We start from the raw sequence: 23,863 nt of genomic DNA on the forward strand, positions 1-23,863 counted from the left end.
TGAACGGGAGCCAGACAGCTCTACGGGGAAGGGGCCTGATCACTTAGCGGGCTTTCATCGCCACCAATCCCTGCTTGGAACTCGCCCAGTGCTGATTGGACGGTGGGAGGCCCTGTGCGTTGAAAATTAACTCCCCCGGCTTGGCAGCATCAGCACTTTTGATCCTGACTCCCTTCACTCATGGAATCACCTCCCAGAATTTTTACAGCTCAGAAACAAGCCATTCAGGCCCAACAGGTGGGTGTCGGTGTTTACGCTCCACACCAGGCCCTCTTCAGCTCACCCCATCGATATAACCTTCTGTGCCTTCCGCTCTCATGCACTTATCTAACTTTCAATGCGTCAACATATAGTCCCAGAAAGCCACGGCCAATGGCCGCCTCTCCGGGGAGGCTGTGCCGTGATCTCGCGGCCGACTTTTCTTCTGCCGCCGCCTGGTTCCGCCTTCAGCACAGGTTAGTGCGGTCGATGGTCTGGAGGGAGTCGGAGGGCGCGGAGGGGTCGAAGTTCAGGAAGATGGGTGCCATGGTGGGCCTGGCCAGCTGGGGGCAGGGCGCCGGGCCGCCAGGGGAGGAGAAGAGGGGGCTGGGGGGGCCCAGGGCTCCGGTGCTGCGTCGGGGCGCCGGGGAGCGAGGCCGCTCCAGGGTCTCGGGCACCGTGTCGCTGTCCGTGGTCTCCTCCTGCAAGAGGGTCTTCCGGAGCTTAGCTCTGGCGTTCTGAAACCAAACCTACAAACAGTTAAAAGGGGAGAAATAAACATCTACCCAGCGGGCAGGAATAGTCTACACTCCACACCCTCCACCGGGACCACCCCCCCCCCACCCCACCTCCCCACCCCCCCTCCCCCCACCTCCTCGCCCACCCCCCCCCACCTCCTCGCCCAGCCCCCCCAACTCCTCGCCCACCCCCCCCACCTCCTCACCCACCCCCCCACCCCACCTCCTCGCGCACCCCCCCCCCACCTCCTCGCCCACACCCCCCCCACCCCAGCTCCTCACCCACCCCCACACCTCCTCGCCCACCCCCCCACCTCCTCGCCCACCTCCTCGCCCACCCCCCCCACCTCCTCGCCCACCCCCCACCTCCTCACCCTCCCCTCCACCCCACCACCTCGCCCACCCCCCCACCTCCTCACCCTCCCCTCCACCCCACCACCTCGCCCACCCCCCCACCTCCTCGCCCACCCCCCCACCTCCTCACCCTCCCCACCCCCTCGCCCACCTCCTCGCCCACCCCCCCACCTCCTCGCCCACCCCTCCCCACCTCCTCGCCCACCTCCTCGCCCACCCCCCCCACCTCCTCGCCCACCCCTCCCCACCTCCTCGCCCACCTCCTCGCCCACCCCCCCACCTCCTCGCCCGCCCCTCCCCACCTCCTCGCCCACCTCCTCGCCCACCTCCCCACCTCCTCGCCCACCCCTCCCCACCTCCTCGCCCACCTCCTCGCCCACCCCCCCACCTCCTCGCCCACCCCTCCCCACCTCCTCGCCCACCTCCTCGCCCACCCCCCCACCTCCTCGCCCGCCCCCACCTCCTTGCCCACCTCCTCGCCCACCCGTCCCCACCTCCTCGCCCACCTCCTCGCCCACCCCCCCACCTCCTCGCCCACCCCTCCCCACCTCCTCGCCCACCTCCTCGCCCACCCCCCCACCTCCTCGCCCGCCCCCACCTCCTCGCCCACCTCCTCGCCCACCCCCCCCCACCTCCTCGCCCGCCCCCGCCCCTATCATTACACTGTGACATGTCAGCCTTGCCTCAGTGGGCGGCACTCCCACCCCTCTCAGTCAGAACGTCGTGGGTTCAAGTGGGCAGTAATACAGTGGGGGGGGTCGGGGGGGGGGGGAGTAGTGGTAATATTGTAGGTGGGAAGTGGGGGTAATACTGTCGGGGGAAGTTGAGTAATACTGTAGGGGAAGTGGGGTAATACTGTAGGGGAAGTGGGGTAATACTGCAGGGGAAGTGGGGTAATACTGTAGGGGGAAGTGGAGTAATACTGTAGGGGAAGTGGGGTAATCCTGTAGGGGAAGTGGGGTAATACTGTAGGGGAAGTGGTGGTAATACTGTAGGAGGAAGTGGGGTAATACTGTAGGGGAAGTGGGGGTAATACTGTAGGGGAAGTGGGGTAATACTGTTGGGGAAGTGGGGTAATACTGTAGGGGAAGTGGGGATAATACTGTAGGAGGAAGTGGGGTAATACTGTAGGGGAAGTGGGGGTAATACTGGAGGGGAAGTAGGGTAATACTGTAGGGGGAAGTGGGGTAATACTGTAGGGGAAGTGGGGGTAATACTGCAGGGGAAGTGGGGTAATATTGAAGGGGAAGTGGGGGGTAATACTGAAGGGGGAAGTTGGGTAATACTGTAGGGGGAAGTGGAGTAATACTGTAGTGGGAAGTGGGGCTAATGATGTAGGGAGAATGGGGTAATATTGTAGGGGGGAAGTGGGGGTAATACTGTAGGGGAAAGTGGGGTAATACGGTCGGGGGAAGTGGGGCTAATGATGTAAGGGGAAGTGGGTAATACTGTAGGGGGAAGTGGGGCTAATAATGTAGGGGAAGTGGGGTAATACTGTAGGGGGAAGTGGGGATAATGATGTCGGGGGAAGAGGGGTAATACTGTCGGGGGAAGTGAGGTAATACTGAAGGGGGAAGTGGAAGTAATACTGTAGGGGGAAGTGGGGTAATACCGGAGGGGGAAGTGGGGGTAATACAGTAGGGGGAGTGGGGGTAGTGCTGTCGGGGGAAGTGGGGGAATGCTGTAGGGGAAGTGGGGGTAATACTGTAGGGGGAAGTGGGGTAATACTATAGGGGGAAGTGGGGTAATACTGTAGGGGGAAGTGGGTAATACGGTAGGGGGAAGTGGGGTAATACTGAAGGGGGAAGTGGGTAATACAGTAGGGGGAAGTGGGGTAATACTGTTGGAGGAAGTGGAGCTAATGATGTAGGGGGAAGTGGGGGTAATACTGTCGGGGATGTGGGTAATATGGTCGGGGTAAGTGGGGTAATACTGTAGAGGGGAAGTGGGTTAATACTGCAGGGGAAGTGGGGTAGTACCGTAGGGGTGAGTGGGGGTAATACTGTCGGGGAAAGTGGGGTAATACTATAGGGGGAAGTGGGAAAATTACTGTTGGGGGGAAGTGGGGGTAATACTGTCAGGGGGAATTGCGTGTAATACTTTAGGGGAAGTGGGGGTAATACTGTAGGGGGAAGTGGGGGTAATACTGTAGAGGGAAGTGGGGTAATACTGTAGGGGGAAGTGGGGTAATACCGTGGGGGGAAGTGGGGTAATTCCGTCGGGGAAGTGGGGGAATACTGTAGGGGAAAGTGGGGTAATACTGTAGTGGAAGAGGGGTAATACTGTAGGGGGAAGTGGGGTAATACTGTCGGGGGAAGTGGGGGAATACTGTAGGGGAAGTGGTGGTAATACTGTTCGGGAAGTGCTGGTAATACTGAAGGGAGAAGTGGGGGTAATACTGTAGGGGGAAGTGGGGTAATACTGCAGGGGAAGTGGGGTAATACTGTAGGGGGAAGTGGGGGTAATACTGTTGGAGGAAGTGGGGTAATACTGTCGGGGGAAGTGGGGGAATACTGTAGGGGAAGTGGTGGTAATACTGTTCGGGAAGTGCTGGTAATACTGAAGGGGAAGTGGGGGGGTAATACTGTAGGGGGGAAGTGGACTTAATAATGTAGTGGGGAATTTGGGTAATACTGTAGGGGGGAAGTGGGGCTAATGATGTAGGGGAAGTGGGGTAATACTGTAGGGGAAGTGGGATAATACTGTAGGGGGAAGTGGGGGTAATACTGTAGCGGGAAGTGTGGTAATACTGTGGGGGATGTGGGGGTAATACTGTCGGGGGAAGTGGGGTGATACTGTAGGGGGAAGTGGGGTAATACTGTAGGGGGAAGTGGGGTAATACCGTGGGGGGAAGTGGGGGTAATACTGTCGGGGGGAAGTGCGTGTAATACTTTAGGGGAAGTGGGGGTAATACTGTAGGGGGAAGTGGGGGTAATACTGTAGAGGGAAGTGGGGTAATACTGTAGAGGGGAAGTGGGGGTAATACAGAAGGGGGAAATGGGGGTAATACTGTAGGGGGAAGTGGACTTAATAATGTCGTGGGGAATTTGGGTAATACTGTAGGGGGGAAGTGGGGCTAATGATGTAGGGGGAAGTGGAGTAATACTGTAGGGGGAAGTGGGGGTAATACTGTCGGGGAAGTGGGGTGATACTGTAGGGGGAAGTGGCGGTAATACTATAGGGGGAGGTGGGTAATACTGTCGGGGGAAGTGGAGTAATGCTGTAGAGGGAAGTGGGGGTAATGATGTAGGGGGAAGTGGGGTAATACTCTTTGGGGGAAGTGGGGCTAATGATGTCGGGGGAAGTGGGGTAATACTGTAGGGGGAAGTGGGGTAATACTGAAGGGGGAAGTGGAAGTAATACTGTAGGGGAAGTGGGGTAATACTGTAGGGGGAAGTGGGGTAATACTGAAGGGGGAAGTGGAAGTAATACTGTAGGGGAAGTGGGGTAATATTGTAGGGGGAAGTGGGGGTAATACAGTAGGGGGTGTGGGGGTAGTGCTGTGGGGGGAAGTGGGGGAATACTGTAGGGGAAATGGGGTAATACTGTTCGGGAAGTGGGGGTAATACTGAAGCGGAAGTGGGTAATACTGAAGCGGAAGTGGGTAATACTGTAGGGGAAGTGGGGTAATTCTGTAGGGGGGAAGTGGGGTAATACTATAGGGGGAAGTGGGGTAATACTGTAGGGGAAGTGGGGTAATACTGTAGGGGAAGTGAAGGTAAAACTGTAGGGGGAAGTGGGTAATACGGTAGGGGGAAGTGGGGTAATACTGTACGGGGGGAAGTGGGGTAATACTGTAGGGGAAATGGGGTAATACTGTAGGGGAAGTGGGGGTAATACTGTAGGGGGAAGTGGGTAATACGGTAGGGGGAAGTGGGGTAATACTGTACGGGGGTAAGTGGGGTAATACAGTAGAGGGGAAGTGGGGGTAATACAGAAGGGGGAAATGGGGGTAATACTGTAGGGGGAAGTGGGGTAATACTGTAGGGGAAGTGGAGGTAATACAGTAGGGGGAGTGGGGGTAGTGCTGTAGGGGGGAAGTGGGGGAATACTGTAGGGGAAGTGGGGTTAATACTGTTCGGGAAGTGGGGTAATACTGAAGGGGGAAGTGGGGGGGTAATAGTGTAGGGAGGAAGTGGACTTAATAATGTAGTGGGGAATTTGGGTAATACTGTCGGGGGAAGTGGGAATAATGATGTAGGGGGAAGTGGGGTAATACTGTAGGGGCAAGTGGGGATAATGATGTAGTTTGGAAGTGGGGTAATACTGTAGGGGGAAGTGGGGATAATGATGTAGGGGAAGAGGGGTAATACTGTAGGGGGAAGTAGGGTAATACTGAAGGGGGAAGTGGAAGTAATACTGTAGGGGGAAGTGGAGTAATATTGTAGGGGGAAGTGGGGGTAATATAGTAGGGGGAGTGGGGATAGTGCTGTGGGGGGGAAGTGGGGGAATGCTGTAGGGGAAGTGGGGCTAATACTGTTCGGGAATTGGGGGTAATACTGAAGGGGGAAGTGGGGGGGGGTAATAGTGTAGGGAGGAAGTGGACTTCATAATGTAGTGGGGAATTTGGGTAATACTGTCGGGGGAAGTGGGGATAATGATGTAGGGGGAAGTGGGGTAATACTATAGTGGGAAGTGGGGAAATTACTGTTGGGGGGAAGTGGGGGCAATACTGTCGGGGGGAAGTGCGTGTAATACATTAGGGGAAGTGGGGGTAATACTGTAGGGGGAAGTGGGGGTAATACTATAGAGGGAAGTGGGTAATATGGTACGGGGGGAAATGGGGTAATACAGTAGGGGGAAGTGAGGCTAATACTGTAGGGGAAGTGGGGTAATACTCCAGGGGAAGTGTGGGTAATACTGTAGGGGAAAGTGGGGTCATACTGTAGAGGAAAGTGGGGGTAATAGTGTAGGGAGGAAGTGGGGTAATGCTGTAGAGGGAAGTGGGGTAATACTGTAGTGGAAGAGGGGTAATACTGTAGGGGAAGTGGGGTAATACTGAAGGGGGAAGTTGGTAATACTGTAGAGGAAGTGGGGTAATAATGTAGGGGAAGTGGGGTTATACTATAGGGGGAAGTGGGGTAATACTGTAGGGGAAGTGGGATAATACTGTAGGGGAAGTGGGGGTAATACTGTAGGGGGAAGTGGGTAATACGGTAGGGGGAAGTGGGGTAATACTGTACGGGGGTAAGTGGGGTAATACAGTAGGGGGGAAGTGGGGGTAATACAGAAGGAGAAATGGGGGTATTACTGTAGGGGGAAGTGGGGTAATACTGTAGGGGGAAGTGGGCTAATACTGAAGGGGGAGTAGGGGTAGTGCTGTAGGGGGGAAGTGGGGGAATACTGTAGGGGAAGTGGGGGTAATACTGTTCGGGAATTGGGGGTAATACTGAAGGGGGAAGTCGGGGGGGGGTAATACTGTAGGGAGGAAGTGGACTTAATAATGTAGTGGGGAATTTGGGTAATACTGTCGGGGGAAAGTGGGGATAATGATGTATGGGAAAGTGGGGTAATACTGTCGGGGGAAGTGGGGATAATGATGTGGGGGAAGTGGGGTAATACTGTAGGGGGAAGTGTGGATAATGGTGTCGGGGAAGAGGGGTAATACTGTAGGGGGAAGTGGGGTAATACTGAAGGGGAAGTGGAAGTAATATTGAAGGGGGAAGTGGGGTAATACTGTAGGGGAAGTGGAGGTAATACAGTAGGGGAAGTGGGGGTAGTGCTGTAGGTGGGAAGTGGGGGAATATTGTAGGGGAAGTGGGGGTAATACTGTTCGGGAAGTGGGGGTAATACTGAAGGGGGAAGTGGGGGGTAATACTGTAGGGAGGAAGTGGACTTAATAATGTAGTGGGGAATTTGGGTAATATTGTAGGGGGAAGTGGGGCTAATGATGTAGGGGAAGAGGGGTAATACTGTACGGGGAAGTGGGGTAATACTGAAGGTGGAAGTGGAAGTAATACTGTAGGAGGAAGTGGGGTAATACAGTAGGGGGAGTGGGCGTAGTGCTGTAGGGGGGAAGTGGGGGAATGCAGTCAGGGAAGTGGGGGTAATACTGTAGGGGAAGTGGGGGTAATGCTGAAGGGGAAGTGGGGGTAATACTGCAGGGGAAAGTGGGGTAATTCTGTAGGGGGGAAGTGGGGTAATACTGTTGGAAGAAGTGGGGCTAATGATGTAGGGGGAAGTGGGGGTAATAATGTCGGGGATGTGGGTAATACGGTCGGGTGTAAGTGGGTTAATACTGCAGGGGGAAGTGGGGCTAATGATGTAGGGGAAGTGGCGTTAAAACTGTAGGGGGAAGTGGGGGTAATACTGTAGGGTGGAAGTGGGGTAACACTGTTGGGGGAAGTGGGGTAATACCGTAGGGGGAAGTGGGGGTAATACTGTCAGGGGAAGTGGGGTAATACTATAGGGGGAAGTGGGGAAATTACTGTCGGGGGGAAGTGGGGGTAATACTGTCGGGGGGAAGTGTCGGTAATACTGTAGGGGAAAGTGGGGTCATACTGTAGGGGAAAGTGGGGGTAATAGTGTAGGGAGGAAGTAGGGTAATACTGTAGAGGGAAGTGGGGTAATACTGTAGTGGAAGAGGGGTAATACTGTAGGGGGAAGTGGGGTAATGCTGTCGGGGGAAGTGGGGGTAATACTGTAGGGGAAGTGGGGTAATACTGTAGGGGGAAGTGGGGGTAATACTGGTGAGGGAAGTGGGGTAATACTGTAGGGGGAAGTGGGGGTAATACTGTCGGTGGAGTTGGGGTAATACTGAAGGGGGAAGTGGGGTAATACTGTAGGGGAAAGTGGGGGAAATACTGTAGGGGAAGTTGGGCAATACTGAAGGGGAAGTGGGGGGTAATACTGAAAGGGGAAGTGGGATAATACTGTAGGTGGGAAGTATGGGTAATACTGGAGGGGGAAGTTGGGTAATACTGTAGGGGGAATTGGGGTAATACTGTAGGGGGGAAGTGGGGTAATACTGTAGGGGAAGTGGGGTCATACTGTTGGTGGAAGTGGACGTAATACTGTAGGGGGAAGTGGGGTAATACAGTAGTGGGGAAGTGGGGGTAATACTGTAGAGGGAAGTGGGGTAATACTGTAGGGGAAGTGGAGGTAATACTGCCGAGGGGAAGTGGTGTAATACTGTAGGAGGAAGTGGAGTAATACTGTAAGGGGAAGTGGGGGTAACACTGTAGGGGGAAGTGGGGTAATACTGTAGGGGGAAGTGTGGATAATACTGTAGAGGGAAGTGGGGTAATACTGTAGGGGGAAGTGGGGTAATACTGTAGGTGGGAAGTGTGGGTAATACTGTCGGGGGAAGTTGTGTAATACTGTAGGGGGAAGTGGGGGTAATACTGTAGGGGGAAGTGGGGTAATACTGTTGGGGGAAGTGGGGTAATACTGTAGGGGGAAGTGGGGTAATACTGTAGGGAGAAGTGTGGATAATACTGCAGAGGAGGGAGTAGGGTAATAGTGTAGGGGGGAGTGGGGTTATACCGTACGGGGAAGTGGGGTAATACTGTAGGGGAAAGTGGGGGTAATACTGTAGGGGGAGTGGGGTAATACTGTTGGGGGAAGTGGGGTAATACTGTAGGGGAAAGTGGGGATAATGATGTAGGGGGAAGTGGGGTAATACTGTAGGGGGAAGTGGGGATAATGATGTAGGGGAAGAGGGGTAATACTGTAGGGGGAAGTAGGGTAATACTGTAGTGGGAAGTTGGGTAATACTGTAGGGGGAATTGGGGTAATACTGTAGGGGGGAAGTGGGGTAATACTGTCGGGGGAAGTGGGGTAATACTGTTGGGGAAGTGAACGTAATACTGTAGGTGAAAGTGGGGGTAATACTGCCGAGGGGAAGTGGGGTAATACTGTAGGAGGAAGTGGAGTAATACTGTATGGGGAGGTGGGGGTAACACTGTAGGGGAAGTGGGGTAATACTGTAGGGGGAAGTGTGGATAATACTGTAGGGGAAGTGGGGTAATACTGTAGGGGGAAGTGGGGTAATACTGTAGGTGGGAAGTGTGGATAATACTGCAGAGGAGGGAGTGGGGTAATACTGTAGGGGGGAGTGGGGTAATACTGTACGGGGAAGTGGGGCAATACTGTAGGGGGAATTGGGGGTAACACTGAAGGGGGAAGTGGGGTAATACTGTAGGGGAAGTGGGGTAATACTGTAGGGAGAAATGGGGTAATACTGTAGATGGGAAGTGTGGTAATACTGTAGAGGGAAGTTGGGTAATACTGTAGGGGAAGTGGGGGTAATACTGTAGTGGGAAGTGGGGTAATACTGTAGGGGACGTGTGGATAATACTGCAGGGGAGGGAGTGGGGTATTACTGTAGGGGGAGTGGGGTAATACTTTACGGGGAAGTGAGGTAATACTGTAGGGGGAAGTGGGGTAATGTGGGGGTTATACTGTAGGAGGAAGTGGGGTATTACTGAGGGGGGAAGTGGGGTAATTCTGTAGGGGGAAGTGGGGTAATACTGTAGGGGGAAGTGGGGTAATTCTATAGTGGGAAGTGGGGGTAATACTGTAGGCGGAAGTGGGGATAATACTGTAGGGGGAAGTGGGGGTAATACTGTCAGTGGAAGTGAAGGTATAACTGTAGGGCGTAAATGGGGTAATACTATAGGGGTGAAGTGGGGGTAATACTGTAGGGGGAAGTGTGGTGATATTGTAGGAGATGTGGGGTAATACTGCAGGGGAAGTGGGGTAATACTGTAGGGAGAAGTGGTGGTAATACTGTAGGGTCAAGTGGGAGTTATATTGTAGTGGGGAAGTGGGATAATACTGTCGGGGGAAGTGGGGGTAATCCTGTAGGGGGAATTGGGGTAATACTGTTGGGGAAGTGGGGGTAATACTGTAGGGGGAAGTGGGGTAATACTGTAAGGGGAAGTGGGGGTAATACTGTAAGGGGAAGTGGGGTAATACTGTAGGGGAGAAGTGGGGGTAATACTGTAGGGGAAGTTGGGGTAATACTGTATGGAGAAGTGGGGTAATATTGTAGGGGGACTTGGGGGTAATACTGTGGGAGGAAGTCGGCGTAATACAATAGGGGGAAGTGGGAAGTGGGATAATACTTTGGGGGAAGTGGGGTAACACTGTAGGGGGGAAGTGGGGGTAATACTGTAGGGGGAAGTGGGGGTAATACTGTATGGGGAAGTGGGGTAACTTTGTCGGGGGACTTGGGGGTAATTCTATTGTGGGAAGTGGGGGTGATTCTATAGGTGAAGTGGGGGTAATACTGTAGGGGGAAGTGAGGTAATACTGCAGGGGGAAGTGGGGGTAATACTGTAGGGGAAGTGGGGGTAATACTGTCGTGGGAAGTAGGGTAATACTGTAGAGGGGAATTGAAGGTAGAACAGTAGGGGGGGAAGTGTGATAATACGATAGGGGTGAAGTGGGGGTAATACTGTTGCGGGAAGTTGGGATAATACTGTAGGGGGAAGTGGTGGTAATACTGTAGGGGAAGTGGGGTAATACTGTAGGGGAGAAGTGGGGGTAATACTGTAGGGGGAAGTGGGGTTAATACTGTATGGGGAAGTGGGGTAATATTGTAGGGGGACTTGAGTGTAATACTGCAGGGGGAAGTCGGCATAATACTATAGGGGTAAGTGGGATAATACTGTAAGGGAAGTGGGGTAATACTGCAGGGGGGGAGTGTGGTAATACTGTAGAGGGAAGTGGGTGCAATACTGTAGGGGGAAGTGGGGATAATACTGCAGGGGAAGTGGGGTAATACTATAGTGGAAGTGGGGTAATACTTTAGGAGGAAGTGAAGGTAAACTGTAGGGGGGAAGTGGGGTAATACTATCGGAGTGAAGTGGGGGTAATACTGTTGGGGGAAGTGGGGGTAATACTGTATGGTGGAAGTGGGGTAATACTGTAGGCAAAAGCGGGGGTAATACTGTCGGTAGAAGTGTGGTGATATTGTAGGGGAAGTGGGGTAATACTGCAGGGGAAGTGGTGTAATACTGTAGGTGGAAGTGGTGGTAATACTGTAGGGGAAGTGAGGGTAATACTGTAGGGGGCAAGTGGCAGTTATACTGTAGGGGGCAAGCGGGATAATACTGTAGGGGGAAGTGGCGGTAATCCTGTCGGGGGAAGTGGGTAATACTGTATGGGGAAGTGAGGGTAATACTGTAGGGGGAAGTGAGGGTAATACTGTAGGGGGAAGTGAGGGTAATACTGTAGGGTGAAGGGAGGGTAATACTGTAGGGTGGAAGTGGGGTAATACTGTTGGGGGGAAGTGAGGGTAATACTGTAGGGTGAAGTGCCGGTAAAACTGTAGGGTGGAAGGTGGATAATACTGTACGAGGATGTGGAGTAATACTGTAGGCGGAAGTGGGGTTAAACTGTTGGGTGGAAGTGCGGGTAATATTGTAGGGGAAGTGAGGGTGATACTGTAGGAGGAAGTGGAGTAATATTGTAGGGGGAAGTGGGGGTAATACTGTAGGGGAAGTGAGGGTGATACTGTAGGAGGAAATGGAGTAATACTGTAGGGGGAAGTGGGGGTAATACTGTAGGGGGAAGTGGGCTTAATACTGTAGGGGGAAGTGGAGGTAATACTGTCAGGGGAAGTGAAGGTAAAACTGTAGGGGGGAAGTGGGGTAATACTATAGGGGTGAAGTGGGGGTAATACTGTTAGTGGAAGTGGGTTTAATACTGTAGCGGTAAGTGGGGTAATGCTGTAGGCGAAAGCGGGGGTAATACTATAGGGGGAAGTGTGGTGATATTGTAGGGGAAGTGGGGTAATACTGCAGGGGATGTGGGGTAATACTGTAGGGGGAAGTAGGGTGATACTGTCGGGGAGAAGTGGTGGTAATACTGTATTGGGGAAGTGGGGTAATATTGTAGGGGGACTTGGGGGTGATACTGTGGGGGGAAGTGGGGGTAATAATGTAGGGGTAAGTGGGGTAATACTGTAGGCGAAAGCGGGTGCAATACTGTAGAGGGAAGTGGGGTGATATTGTTGGGGAAGTGGGGTAATACTGTAGGGGGAAGTGGGGGTAATACTGTAGGGGGTAGTGGGGGTAATACTGTATGGGGAAGTGGGGTAATATTGTCGGGGGACTTGGGGGTAATACTGCAGTGGGAAGTCGGCATAATACTGTTGGGGAAGTGGGAAGTGGCGTAATACTGTAGGGGTAAGTGGGGTAATACTGTAGGGGTAGTGGGGGTAATACTGTAGGGGAAGTGGGGGATAATACTGTTGGGGGGAAGTGGGGTGATACTGTAGGGGGATGTGGGGTAATAGTGTAGGGGAAGTGGGGGTAATACTGTCGGGGGGAAGTAGAGTAATACTGTAGGGGGAAGTGGGGTAATACTGTCGGGAGAAGTGGGGTAATACTACAGTGGGAAGTGGGGGTGATTCTATCGGGGAAGTGGGGGTAATTCTGTAGGGGGAAGTGAGGTAATACTGCAGTGGGAAGTCGGCATAATACTGTAGGGGAAGTGGGGTAATACTGTAGGGGTAAATGGGGTAATACTGTAGGGGGTAGTGGGGGATAATACTGTAAGGGAGAAGTGGGATAATACTGTAGGGGGGAAGTGGGTGTAATACTGTAGGGGGAAGTGAGGTGATATTGTTGGGGAAGTGGGGTAATACTGTAGGGGGGAAGTGGGGTAATATTGTCGGGGGACTTGGGGGTAATACTGCAGTGGGAAGTCGGCATAATACTGTAGGGGGAAGTGGGAAGTGGCGTAATACTGTAGGGGTAAGTGGGGTAATACTGTAGGGGTAAGTGGGGTAATACTGTAGGGGTAGTGGGGGTAATACCGTAGGGGAAGTGGGGGATAATACTGTTGGGGGGAAGTGGGGTGATACTGTAGGGTGATGTGGGGTAATAGTGTTGGGGAAGTGGGGGTAATACTGTAGGGGGGAAGTAGAGTAATACTGTCGGGAGAAGTGGGGTAATACTACAGTGGGAAGTGGGGGTGATTCTATCGGGGAAGTGGGGGTAATTCTGTAGGGGGAAGTGAGGTAATACTGCAGGGGTAAGTGGGGGTAATACTGTAGGGGGGAAGTGGGGGTAATACTGTAGGGGGAAGTGAGGTAATACTGCAGTGGGAAGTCGGCATAATACTGTAGGGGAAGTGGGGTAATACTGTAGGGGTAAGTGGGGGTAATACTGTAGGGGGAAGTGGGGTAATACTGTAGGGGGTAGTGGGGGATAATACTGTAAGGGAGAAGTGGGGTAATACTGTAGGGGGGAAGTGGGTGTAATACTGTAGGGGGAAGTGGGGATAATACTGTCGGGGGGAAGGGGGTTAATACTGCAGGCGAAAACATGGGCAATACTGTAGGGGGGAAGTGGGGTGATACTGTAGGGAGAAGTGGTGGTAATACTGTAGGGGAAAGTAGAAGTTATACTGTAGGGGGAAGTGGGATAATACTGTAGGGGAAAGTGGGGATATTCCTAGGGGGAAGTGGGGTAATACTGTCGGGGGAAGTGGGGGTAATACTGTAGGGGGAAGTGGGGTAATACTGTTGGGGGACGTAGGGGTAATACTGTATGGGGAAGTGGGGTAATATTGTAGGGGGGAAGTGGGGTAATACTGTAGGGGAAGTGGGGTAATACTGTAGGGGGGAAGTGGGGGTAATACTGTAGGTGTGAAGTGGGGGTAATACTGTTGGGGGAAGTGGGGTAATACTGTAGGAAAAAGCGGGGGTAATACTGTAGGGGAAGTGTGGTGATATTGTAGGGGAAGTGGGGTAACACTGCAGGGGAAATGGGGTAATACTGTAGGGGGAAGTGGTGGTAATACTGTAGGGGCAAGTGGGAGTTATACTGTCGGGGGGAAGTGGGTTAATACTGTAGGGGTAAGTGGGGGTAATCCTGTAAGGGGAAGTGGGGTAATACTGTCGGGGAAGTGGGGGTAATACTGTAGGGGGAAGTGGGGTAATACTATATGGGAAAGTGGGGTAATATTGTCGGGGGACTTGGGGGTAATACTGCAGTGGGAAGTCGGCATTATACTGTAGGGGGAAGTGGGAAGTGGCGTAATACTGTAGGGTAAGTGGGGTAATACTGTAGGGGGTAGTGGGGGTAATACTGTAGGGGGAAGTGGGGGATAATACTGTAGGGGGGAAGTGGGGTGATACTGTAGGGGGACGTGCAGTAATACTGTAGGGGAAGTGGGGGTAATACTGTAGGGGGAAGTGGGGTAATACTGTAGGAGGAAGTGGGGTAATACTGTTGGGAGAAGTGGGGTAATTCTATAGTGGGAAGTGGGGGTGATTCTATAGCGGGAGTGGGGGTAATACTGTAGGGGGAAGTGTGGTAATACTGCAGGGGGAAGTGGCGGTAATACTGTAGGGGGGAAGTGGTGGTAATACTGTCAGGGGAAGTGGGGTGATACTGTAGGGGGAAGTGAAGGTAGAACTGTGGGGGAAGTGGGGGTTATACTGTAGGGGCAAGTGGGAGTTATACTGTCGGGGGGAAGTGGGTTAATACTGTAGGGGTAAGTGGGGGTAATACTGTAGGGGGAAGTGGGGTAATACTGTTGGGAGAAGTGGGGTAATTCTATAGTGGGAAGTGGGTGTAATACTGTAGGGGGGAAGTGGGGGTAATACTGTCGGGAAGTGGGGTAATACTGTAGGGGGGAAGTGGGTGTAATACTGTAGGGGGGAAGTGGGGATAATACTGTAGGGGAAAGTGGGGGTAATACTGTAGGGGAAAGTGGGAGTTATACTGTAGGGGGGAAGTGGGATAATACTGCAGGGAAAAGTGGGGATAATCCTAGGAGGATGTGGGTTAATACTGTCGGGGGAAGTGGGGGTAATACTGTAGGGGGAAGTGGGGTAATACTGTAAGGGGAAGTAGGGGTAATACTGAATGGGGAAGTGGGGTAATATTGTAGGGGGAAGTGGGGTAATACTGTAGGGGGAAGTGGGGTAATACTGCAGGGGGGAAGTGGGGGTAATACTGTAGTGGGAAGTGGGGGGAATACTGTTGGGGGAAGTGAGGTAATACTGTAGGGGGAAGTGGGCTTAATACTGTAGGGGGAAGTGGGGGTAATACTGTCAGGGGAAGTGAAGGTAAAACTGTAGGGGGGAAGTGGGGTAATACGATAGGGGTGAAGTGGGGGTAATACAGTTGGGGAAGTGGGGTAATACTGTAGGGGGGAAGTGGGGTAATACTGTAGGCAAAAGCGGGGGTAATATTGTAGGGGGATATGTGGTGATGTTGTAGGAGAAGTGGGGTAATACTGCAGAGGAAATGGGGTAATACTCTAAGGGGAAGTGGTGGTAATACTGTGGGGGGAAGTTGGGGTAATCCTGTAGGCAAAAGCGGGTGCAATACTGTAGAGGTAAGTGAAGTGATATTATAGAGGAAGTGGGGTAATACTGTAGGGGGAAAGTGGGGATAATACTGTAGGGGGTAGTGGGGGTAATACTGTAGGGTGGAAGTGGGGGTAATACTGTCAGGGGAAGTGGGGTAATATTGTAGGGGGGAAGTGAAGGTAGAAATGTAGGGGGAAGTGGGGTAATACTATAGGGGTGAAGTGGGGGTAATACTGTTGGGGGAAGTGGGGGTAATACTGTAGGGGGAAGTGGGGTAATACTGTAGGGGGAAGTGGGATAATACTGTAGGGGGAAGTGGGGTAATACTGCAGGGGAAGTGGGGGTAATACTGTTGGAGGAAGTGGGGTAATACTGCAGGGGAAGTGGGGGTAATACTGTAGGGGGGAAGTGGGGGTAATACTGTAGGGGCAAGTAGGAGTTATACTGTAGGGGGGAAGTGGGATAATACTGTAGGGGGAAGTGGGTAATACTGTCGGGGAAGTGGGTTAATACTGTAGGGAGAAGAGTGGTAATACTGTAGGGGAAGTGGGGAAAATACTGCAGGGGAAGTGGGGTAATACTATAGGGGAAGTGGGGTAATACTGTAGGGGGGAAGTGGGGATAATACTGTCGGGGAAGTGGGGGTAATACTGTATGGGGAATTCGGGTAATATTGTCGGGGACTTGGGGGTAATACTGCAGTGGGAAGTCGGCATAATACTGTAAGGGAAGTGGGAAGTGGGGTAATACTGCAGGGGGAAGTGTGGGTAATACTGTAGGGGTAAGTGGGGCAATACTGTAGGGGGTAGTGGGGCATAATACTGTAGGGGAGAAGTGGGGTAATAATGTAGGGGGAAGTGGGTGTAATACTGTAGAGGGAAGTGGGGGTAATACTGTAGGGGAAGTGGGGTAATACAGTAGGGGAAGTGGGTTAATACTGTAGGGGGGAAGTGGGGGTAATACTGTAGGGGGAAGTGGGGGTAATACTGTAGGGGAAGTGGGGTAATACAGTAGGGGAAGTGGGGTAATACTGTAGGGGGAAGTGGGGGTAATACTGTTGGAGGAAGTGGGGGTAATACTGTAAGGGGAAAGTGGAGTAATACTGTAGGCGAAAGCAGGGGTAATACTGTCGGGGGAAGTGTGGTGATATTGTAGGGGAAGTGGGGTAATACTGCAGGGGAAGTGGGGTAATACTGTAGGGGGAAGTGGTGGTAATACTGTAGGGGCAAGTGGGAGTTATACTGTAGGGGGGAAGTGGGATAATACTGTAGGGGGAAGTGGGGTAATACTGTAGGGGAGAAGTGGGGGTAATACTGTAGGGGGAAGTGGGGTTAATATTGTATGGGGAAGTGGGGTTAATATTGTAGGGGGACTTGGGGGTAATACTGTAGGGGGAAGTCGGCGTAATACTATTGGGGTAAGTGGGGTAATACTATAAGGGAAGTGGGGTAATACTGTAGGGGGAAGAGGGGTAATACTGTTGGGGGAAGTGGGGATTATACTGCAGGGGAAGTGGGGTAATACTGTAGGGGGAAGTGGGGTAATACTGTAGGGGGGAAGTGTGGATAATACTGTAGGGGGAAGTGGGGGTAATACTGTATGGGGAAGTGGGGTAATATTGTCGGGGGACTTGGGGGTAATACTGCAGTGGGAAGTCGGCATAATACTGTAGGGGAAGTGGGAAGTTGGGTAATACTGTCGGGGCAAGTGGGGTAATACTGTAGGGGTAAGTGGGGCAATACTGTAGGGGGTAGTGGGGGATAATACTGTAGGGGAGAAGTGGGGTAATACTGTAGGGGGGAAGTGGGTGTAATACTGTTGGGGGGAATTGGGGGTAATACTGTAGGGGAAGTGGGGTAATACTGTAGGGGGAAGTGGGTGTAATACAGTAGGGGGGGAAGTTGGTGTAATACTGTAGGGGGGAAGTGGGGATAATACTGTAGGGGGGAAGGGGGTTAGTACTGTAGGCGAAAACATGGGCAATACTGTAGGGGGAAGTGGGGTGATACTGTAGAGGGAAGTGGGGTATTACTGTAGGGGGGAAGTGGGGGTAATGCTGTAGGGGAAGTGGGGTAATACTGTAGGGGAGAAGTGGGGGTAATACTGTAGGGGAAATGGGGGCAATACTGTATGGCGAAGTGGGGTAATATTGTAGGGGGACTTGGGGGTAATACTGTGGGGGGAAGTCGGCGTAATACAATAGGGGAAAGTGGGAAGTGGGGTAATACTGTAGGGGGAAGAGGGTGCAATTCAGAAGGGGAAGTGGGGGTAATACTGTAGGGGGAGGTGGGGTAATACTGTAGGCAAAAGCGGGTGCAATACTGTAGAGGGAAGTGGGGTGATATTGTAGGGGAAGTGGGGTAATACTGTAGGGGGAAAGTGGGGTAAAACTGTAGGGGGTAGTGGGGTAATACTGTATGGGGAAGTGGGGTAATATTGTCAGGGGACTTGGGGGTAATACTGCAGTGGGAAGTCGGCATTATACTGTAGGGAGAAGTGGGAAGTGGGGTAATACTGTAGGGGTAAGTGGGGTAATACTGTAAGGAAAGTGGGGTAATACTGTAGGGGGAAGTGGGGTAATACTGTAGGGGATGTGGGGATAATACTGCAGGGGAAGTGGGGTAATACTGTAGGGGGGAAGTGGGGTAATACTGTTGGGAGAAGTGGGGTAATTCTATAGTGGGAAGTGGGGATGATTCTATCGGGGAAGTGGGGGTAATACTGTAGGGGGAAGTGAGGTAATACTGCATGGGGAAGTGGGGGTAATACTGTAGGGGGAAGTGGGGGTAATACTGTCAGGGGAAGTGGGGTAATACTGTAGGGGGGAAGTGAAGGTAGAACTGTAGGGGGGAAGTGGGGTAATACTATAGGGGTGAAGTGGGGGTAATACTGTTGGGGAAGTGGGGGTAATACTGTAGGGGGCTAATACTGTAGGCGAATGCGGGGGTAATACTGTAGGGGCAAGTGGGAGTTATACTGTAGGGGGGAAGTGGGATAATACTGTCGGGGGAAGTGGGGTAATACTGTAGGGGAAGTGGCATAATACTGTAGGGGAGAAGTGGGGGTAATACTGTCGGGGGAAGTGGGGTTAATACTGTATGGGGAAGTGGGGAAATATTGTAGGGGGATTTGGGGGTAATACTGTAAGGAGAAGTCGGCATTATACTATAGGGGTAAGTGGGGTAATACTGTGGGGGGAAGTGGGGTAATACTGTCAGGGAAGTGGGGTAATACTGTAGGGGGAAGTGGGGTAATACTGTCGGGGAAGTGGGGATAATACTGCAGGGGAAGTGGGGTAATACTGTCGGGGGAAGTGTGGTAATATTGTAGGGGGAAGTGGGTGCAATACTGTAGGGGGAAGTGGGGGTAATACTGTAGGGGGAAGTGGGGTAATACTGTAGGGGAAGTGGGGATAATACTGCAGGGGAAGTGGGGTAATACTATCGGGGAAGTGGGGTAATACTGTAGGGGGGAAGTGGGGGTAATACTGTTGGAGGAAGTGGGGGTAATACTATAAGGGGGAAGTGGAGTAATACTGTAGGCGAAAGCAGGGGTAATACTGTAGGGTGAAGTGTGGTGATATTGTCGGGGAAGTGGGGTAATACTGCAGGGGAAGTGGGGTAATATTGCAGGGGAAGTGGGGTAATACTGTAGGGGGAAGTGGTAGTAATACTGTAGGGGCAAGTGGGAGTTATACTGTAGGGGGGAAGTGGGATAATACTGTAGGGGGAAGTGGGATAATACTGTAGGGGAAGTGGGGTAATACTGTAGGGGAGAAGTGGGGATAATACTGTAGGGGGAAGTGGGGTTAATATTGTATGGGGAAGTGGGGTAATATTGTAGGGGGACTTGAGGGTAATACTGTAGGGGGAAGTCGGCGTAATACTATTGGGGTAAGTGGGGTAATACTGTAAGGGAAGTGGGGTAATACTGCAGGGGGAAGTGTGGTAATACTGTAGGAGGAAGTAGATGCAATACTGTAGGGGGAAGTGGGGGTAATACTGTAGGGGGGAAGTGGGGTAATACTGTCGGGGAAGTGGGGATAATACTGCAGGGGAAGTGGGGTAATACTGTAGGGGGGAAGTGGGAATAATACTGTATGGGGAAGTGGGGTAATATTGTCGGGGGACTTGGGGGTAATACTGCAGTGGGAAGTTGGCATAATACTGTAGGGGAAGTGGGAAGTGGGGTAATACTGTCGGGGGAAGTGGGGGTAATACTGTAGGGGTAAGTGGGGCAATACTGTAGGGGGTAGTGGGGTATAATACTGTAGGGGAGAAGTGGGGTAATACTGTAGGGGGGAAGTGGGTGTAATACTGTTGGGGGGAAGTGGGGGTAATACTGTAGGGGGGAAGTGGGGTAATACTGTAGGGGGGAAGTGGGGTAATACTGTTGGGAGAAGTGGGGTAATTCTATAGTGGGAAGTGGGGATGATTCTATCGGGGAAGTGGGGGTAATACTGTAGGGGGAAGTGAGGTAATACTGCATGGGGAAGTGGGGGTAATACTGTAGGGGGAAGTGGGGGTAATACTGTCAGGGGAAGTGGGGTAATTCTATAGGGGGGAAGTGAAGGTAGAACTGTAGGGGGGAAGTGGGGTAATACTATAAGGGTGAAGTGGGGGTAATACTGTAGGCGAATGCGGGGGTAATACTGTAGGGGCAAGTGGGAGTTATACTGTAGGGGGGAAGTGGGATAATACTGTCGGGGGAAGTGGGGTAATACTGTAGGGGAAGTGGCATAATACTGTAGGGGAGAAGTGGGGGTAATACTGTCGGGGGAAGTGGGGTTAATACTGTATGGGGAAGTGGGGTAATATTGTAGGGGGACTTGGGGGTAATACTGTAAGGGGAAGTCGGCATAATACTATAGGGGTAAGTGGGGTAATATTGTAGGGGGGAAGTGGGGTAATACTGTCAGGGAAGTGGGGTAATACTGTAGGGGGAAGTGGGGTAATACTGTAGGGGAAGTGGGGATAATACTGCAGGGGAAGTGGGGTAATACTGTCGGGGGAAGTGTGGTAATATTGTAGGGGGAAGTGGGTGCAATACTGTAGGGGGAAGTGGGGGTAATACTGTAGGGGGGAAGTGGGGTAATACTGTAGGGGAAGTGGGGATAATACTGCAGGGGAAGTGGGGTAATACTATCGGGGAAGTGGGGTAATACTGTAGGGGGGAAGTGGGGGTAATACTGTTGGAGGAAGTGGGGGTAATACTATAAGGGGGAAGTGGAGTAATACTGTAGGCGAAAGCAGGGGTAATACTGTAGGGGGAAGTGTGGTGATATTGTCGGGGAAGTGGGGTAATACTGCAGGGGAAGTGGGGTAATACTGTAGGGGGAAGTGGTTGTAATACTGTAGGGGCAAGTGGGAGTTATACTGTAGGGGGGAAGTGGGATAATACTGTAGGGGGAAGTGGGGTAATACTGTAGGGGAAATGGGGTAATACTGTAGGGGAGAAGTGGGGGTAATACTGTAGGGGGAAGTGGGGTTAATATTGTATGGGGAAGTGGGGTAATATTGTAGGGGGACTTGGGGGTAATACTGCAGTGGGAAGTTGGCATAATACTGTAGGGGAAGTGGGAAGTGGGGTAATACTGTCGGGGGAAGTGGGGGTAATACTGTAGGGGTAAGTGGGGCAATACTGTAGGGGGTAGTGGGGTATAATACTGTAGGGGAGAAGTGGGGTAATACTGTAGGGGGGAAGTGGGGGTAATACTGTAGGGGAAGTGGGGTAATACTGTAGGGGGGAAGTGGGGTAATACTGTAGGGGGGAAGTGGGGTAATACTGTTGGGAGAAGTGGGGTAATTCTATAGTGGGAAGTGGGGATGATTCTATCGGGGAAGTGGGGGTAATACTGTAGGGGGAAGTGAGGTAATACTGCATGGGGAAGTGGGGGTAATACTGTAGGGGGAAGTGGGGGTAATACTGTCAGGGGAAGTGGGGTAATACTGTAGGGGGGAAGTGAAGGTAGAACTGTAGGGGGGAAGTGGAGTAATACTATAGGGGTGAAGTGGGGGTAATACTGTTGGGGAAGTGGGGGTAATACTGTAGGGGGCTAATACTGTAGGCGAATGCGGGGTAATACTGTAGGGGCAAGTGGGAGTTATACTGTAGGGGGGAAGTGGGATAATACTGTCGGGGGAAGTGGGGTAATACTGTAGGGGAAGTGGCATAATACTGTAGGGGAGAAGTGGGGGTAATACTGTCGGGGGAAGTGGGGTTATTACTGTAGGGGGACTTGGGGGTAATACTGTAAGGGGAAGTCGGCATAATACTATAGGGGTAAGTGGGGTAATACTGTGGGGGGAAGTGGGGTAATACTGTCAGGGAAGTGGGGTAATACTGTAGGGGGAAGTGGGGTAATACTGTAGGGGAAGTGGGGATAATACTGCAGGGGAAGTGGGGTAATACTGTCGGGGGAAGTGTGGTAATATTGTAGGGGGAAGTGGGTGCAATACTGTAGGGGGAAGTGGGGGTAATACTGTAGGGGGGAAGTGGGGTAATACTGTAGGGGAAGTGGGGATAATACTGCAGGGGAAGTGGGGTAATACTATCGGGGAAGTGGGGTAATACTGTAGGGGGGAATTGGGGGTAATACTGTTGGAGGAAGTGGGGGTAATACTATAAGGGGGAAGTGGAGTAATACTGTAGGCGAAAGCAGGGGTAATACTGTAGGGGGAAGTGTGGTGATATTGTCGGAGAAGTGGGGGAATACTGCAGGGGAAGTGGGGTAATACTGTAGGGGGAAGTGGTAGTAATACTGTAGGGGCAAGTGGGAGTTATACTGTAGGGGGGAAGTGGGATAATACTGTAGGGGGAAGTGGGGTAATACTGTAGGGGAAGTGGGGTAATACTGTAGGGGAGAAGTGGGGGTAATACTGTAGGGGGAAGTGGGGTTAATATTGTAGGGGAAGTGGGGTAATATTGTAGGGGGGGAAGTGGGGGTAATACTGTAAGGGGGAAGTGGGGATAATACTGTAGGGGGGAAGGGGGTTAATACTGTAGGGGGGAAGTGGGGATAATACTGTAGGGGGGAAGGGGGTTAATACTGTAGGCGAAAACATGGGCAATACTGTAGGGGGAAGTGGGGTGATACTGTAAAGGGAAGTGGGGTATTACTGTAGGGGGAAGTGGTGGTAATACTGTAGGGGAAAGTGGGAGTTATACGGTAGGGGGGAAGTGGGATAATACTGTAGGGGAAAGTGGGGGTAATCCTAGTGGGAAGTGGGGTAATACTGTCAGGGGAAGTGGGGGTAATACTGTAGGGGGAAGTGGGGTAATACTGTAGGAGGAAGTAGGGGTAATACTGTATGGGGAAGTGGGGTAATATTGTAGGGGGACGTGGGGTAATACTGTAGGGGGGAAGTGGGTGTAATACTGCAGGAGGGAAGTGGGGTAATACTGTCGTGGGAAGTGGGGGTAATACTGCATGGGGAAGTGGGGTAACACTGTAGGGGGAAGTGGGGTAATACTGTAGGGGGTAAGGGGGTTAATACTGTAGGCGAAAACATGGGCAATACTGTAGGGGGAAGTGGGGTGATACTGTAGAGGGAAGTGGGGTATTACTGTAGGGGGAAGTGGGGTAATACTGTAGGGGAAAGTGGGAGTTATACTGTCGGGGGGAAGTGGGATAATACTGTAGGGGAAAGTGGGGGTAATCCTAGTGGGAAGTGGGGAAATACCGTCAGGGGAAGTGGGGGTAATACTGTAGGGGGAAGTGGGGTAATACTGTAGGAGGAAGTGGGGTAATACTGAAGGGGAAGTGGGGTAATACTGTCGGGGGAAGTGGGGGTAATGCTGTCGGGGGAAGTGGGGGTAATACTGTAGGAGGAAGTGGGGGTAATACTGCAGGGGGAAGTGGGGTAATACTGTAGAGGGAAGTGGGGTAATACTGTATGGGGGAAGTGGGGTAATACTGTAGAGGGAAGTGGGGTAATACTGTATGGGGGAAGTGGGGTAATACTGTATGGGGGAAGTGGGGTAATACTGTCGGGGGAAGTGGGGTAATACTGTCGGGGGAAGTGGGGTAATACTGTATGGGGGAAGTGGGGTAATACTGTCGGGGGAAGTGGGGTAATACTGTCGGGGGAAGTGGGGTAATACTGTAGAGGGAAGTGGGGTAATACTGTATGGGGGAAGTGGGGTAATACTGTAGAGGGAAGTGGGGTAATACTGTCGGGGGAAGTGGGGGTAATGCTGTCGGGGGAAGTGGGGGTAATACTGTAGGAGGAAGTGGGGTAATACTGCAGGGGGAAGTGGGGTAATACTGTAGAGGGAAGTGGGGTAATACTGTATGGGGGAAGTGGGGTAATACTGTAGAGGGAAGTGGGGTAATACTGTATGGGGGAAGTGGGGTAATACTGTAGAGGGAAGTGGGGTAATACTGTATGGGGGAAGTGGGGTAATACTGTATGGGGGAAGTAGGGTAATACTGTATGGGGGAAGTGGGGTAATACTGTCGGGGGAAGTGGGGTAATACTGTATGGGGGAAGTGGGGTAATACTGTCGGGGGAAGTGG

The 23,863-nt window shown here is 52.2% G+C and overlaps 1 protein-coding gene across 1 annotated transcript in view; it reads right to left on the reverse strand.

The window, feature by feature from the left end:
• Positions 1-446: 446 nt before the first annotated feature.
• The window catches only part of LOC139230645 (LIM/homeobox protein Lhx9-like), a 31,170-nt gene continuing 7,753 nt past the window's right edge, over positions 447-23,863 (reverse strand). Inside the window, exon 4 of the mRNA XM_070862458.1 lies at positions 447-728. Within this exon, the coding sequence (XP_070718559.1) occupies positions 447-728 (282 nt within the window). The remainder of the gene's footprint in view (positions 729-23,863) is intronic.

The sequence above is a fragment of the Pristiophorus japonicus genome, chromosome 19 (genome assembly GCF_044704955.1).
Source record: "Pristiophorus japonicus isolate sPriJap1 chromosome 19, sPriJap1.hap1, whole genome shotgun sequence".
NCBI classification, from domain to species: Eukaryota; Metazoa; Chordata; class Chondrichthyes; family Pristiophoridae; genus Pristiophorus; species Pristiophorus japonicus.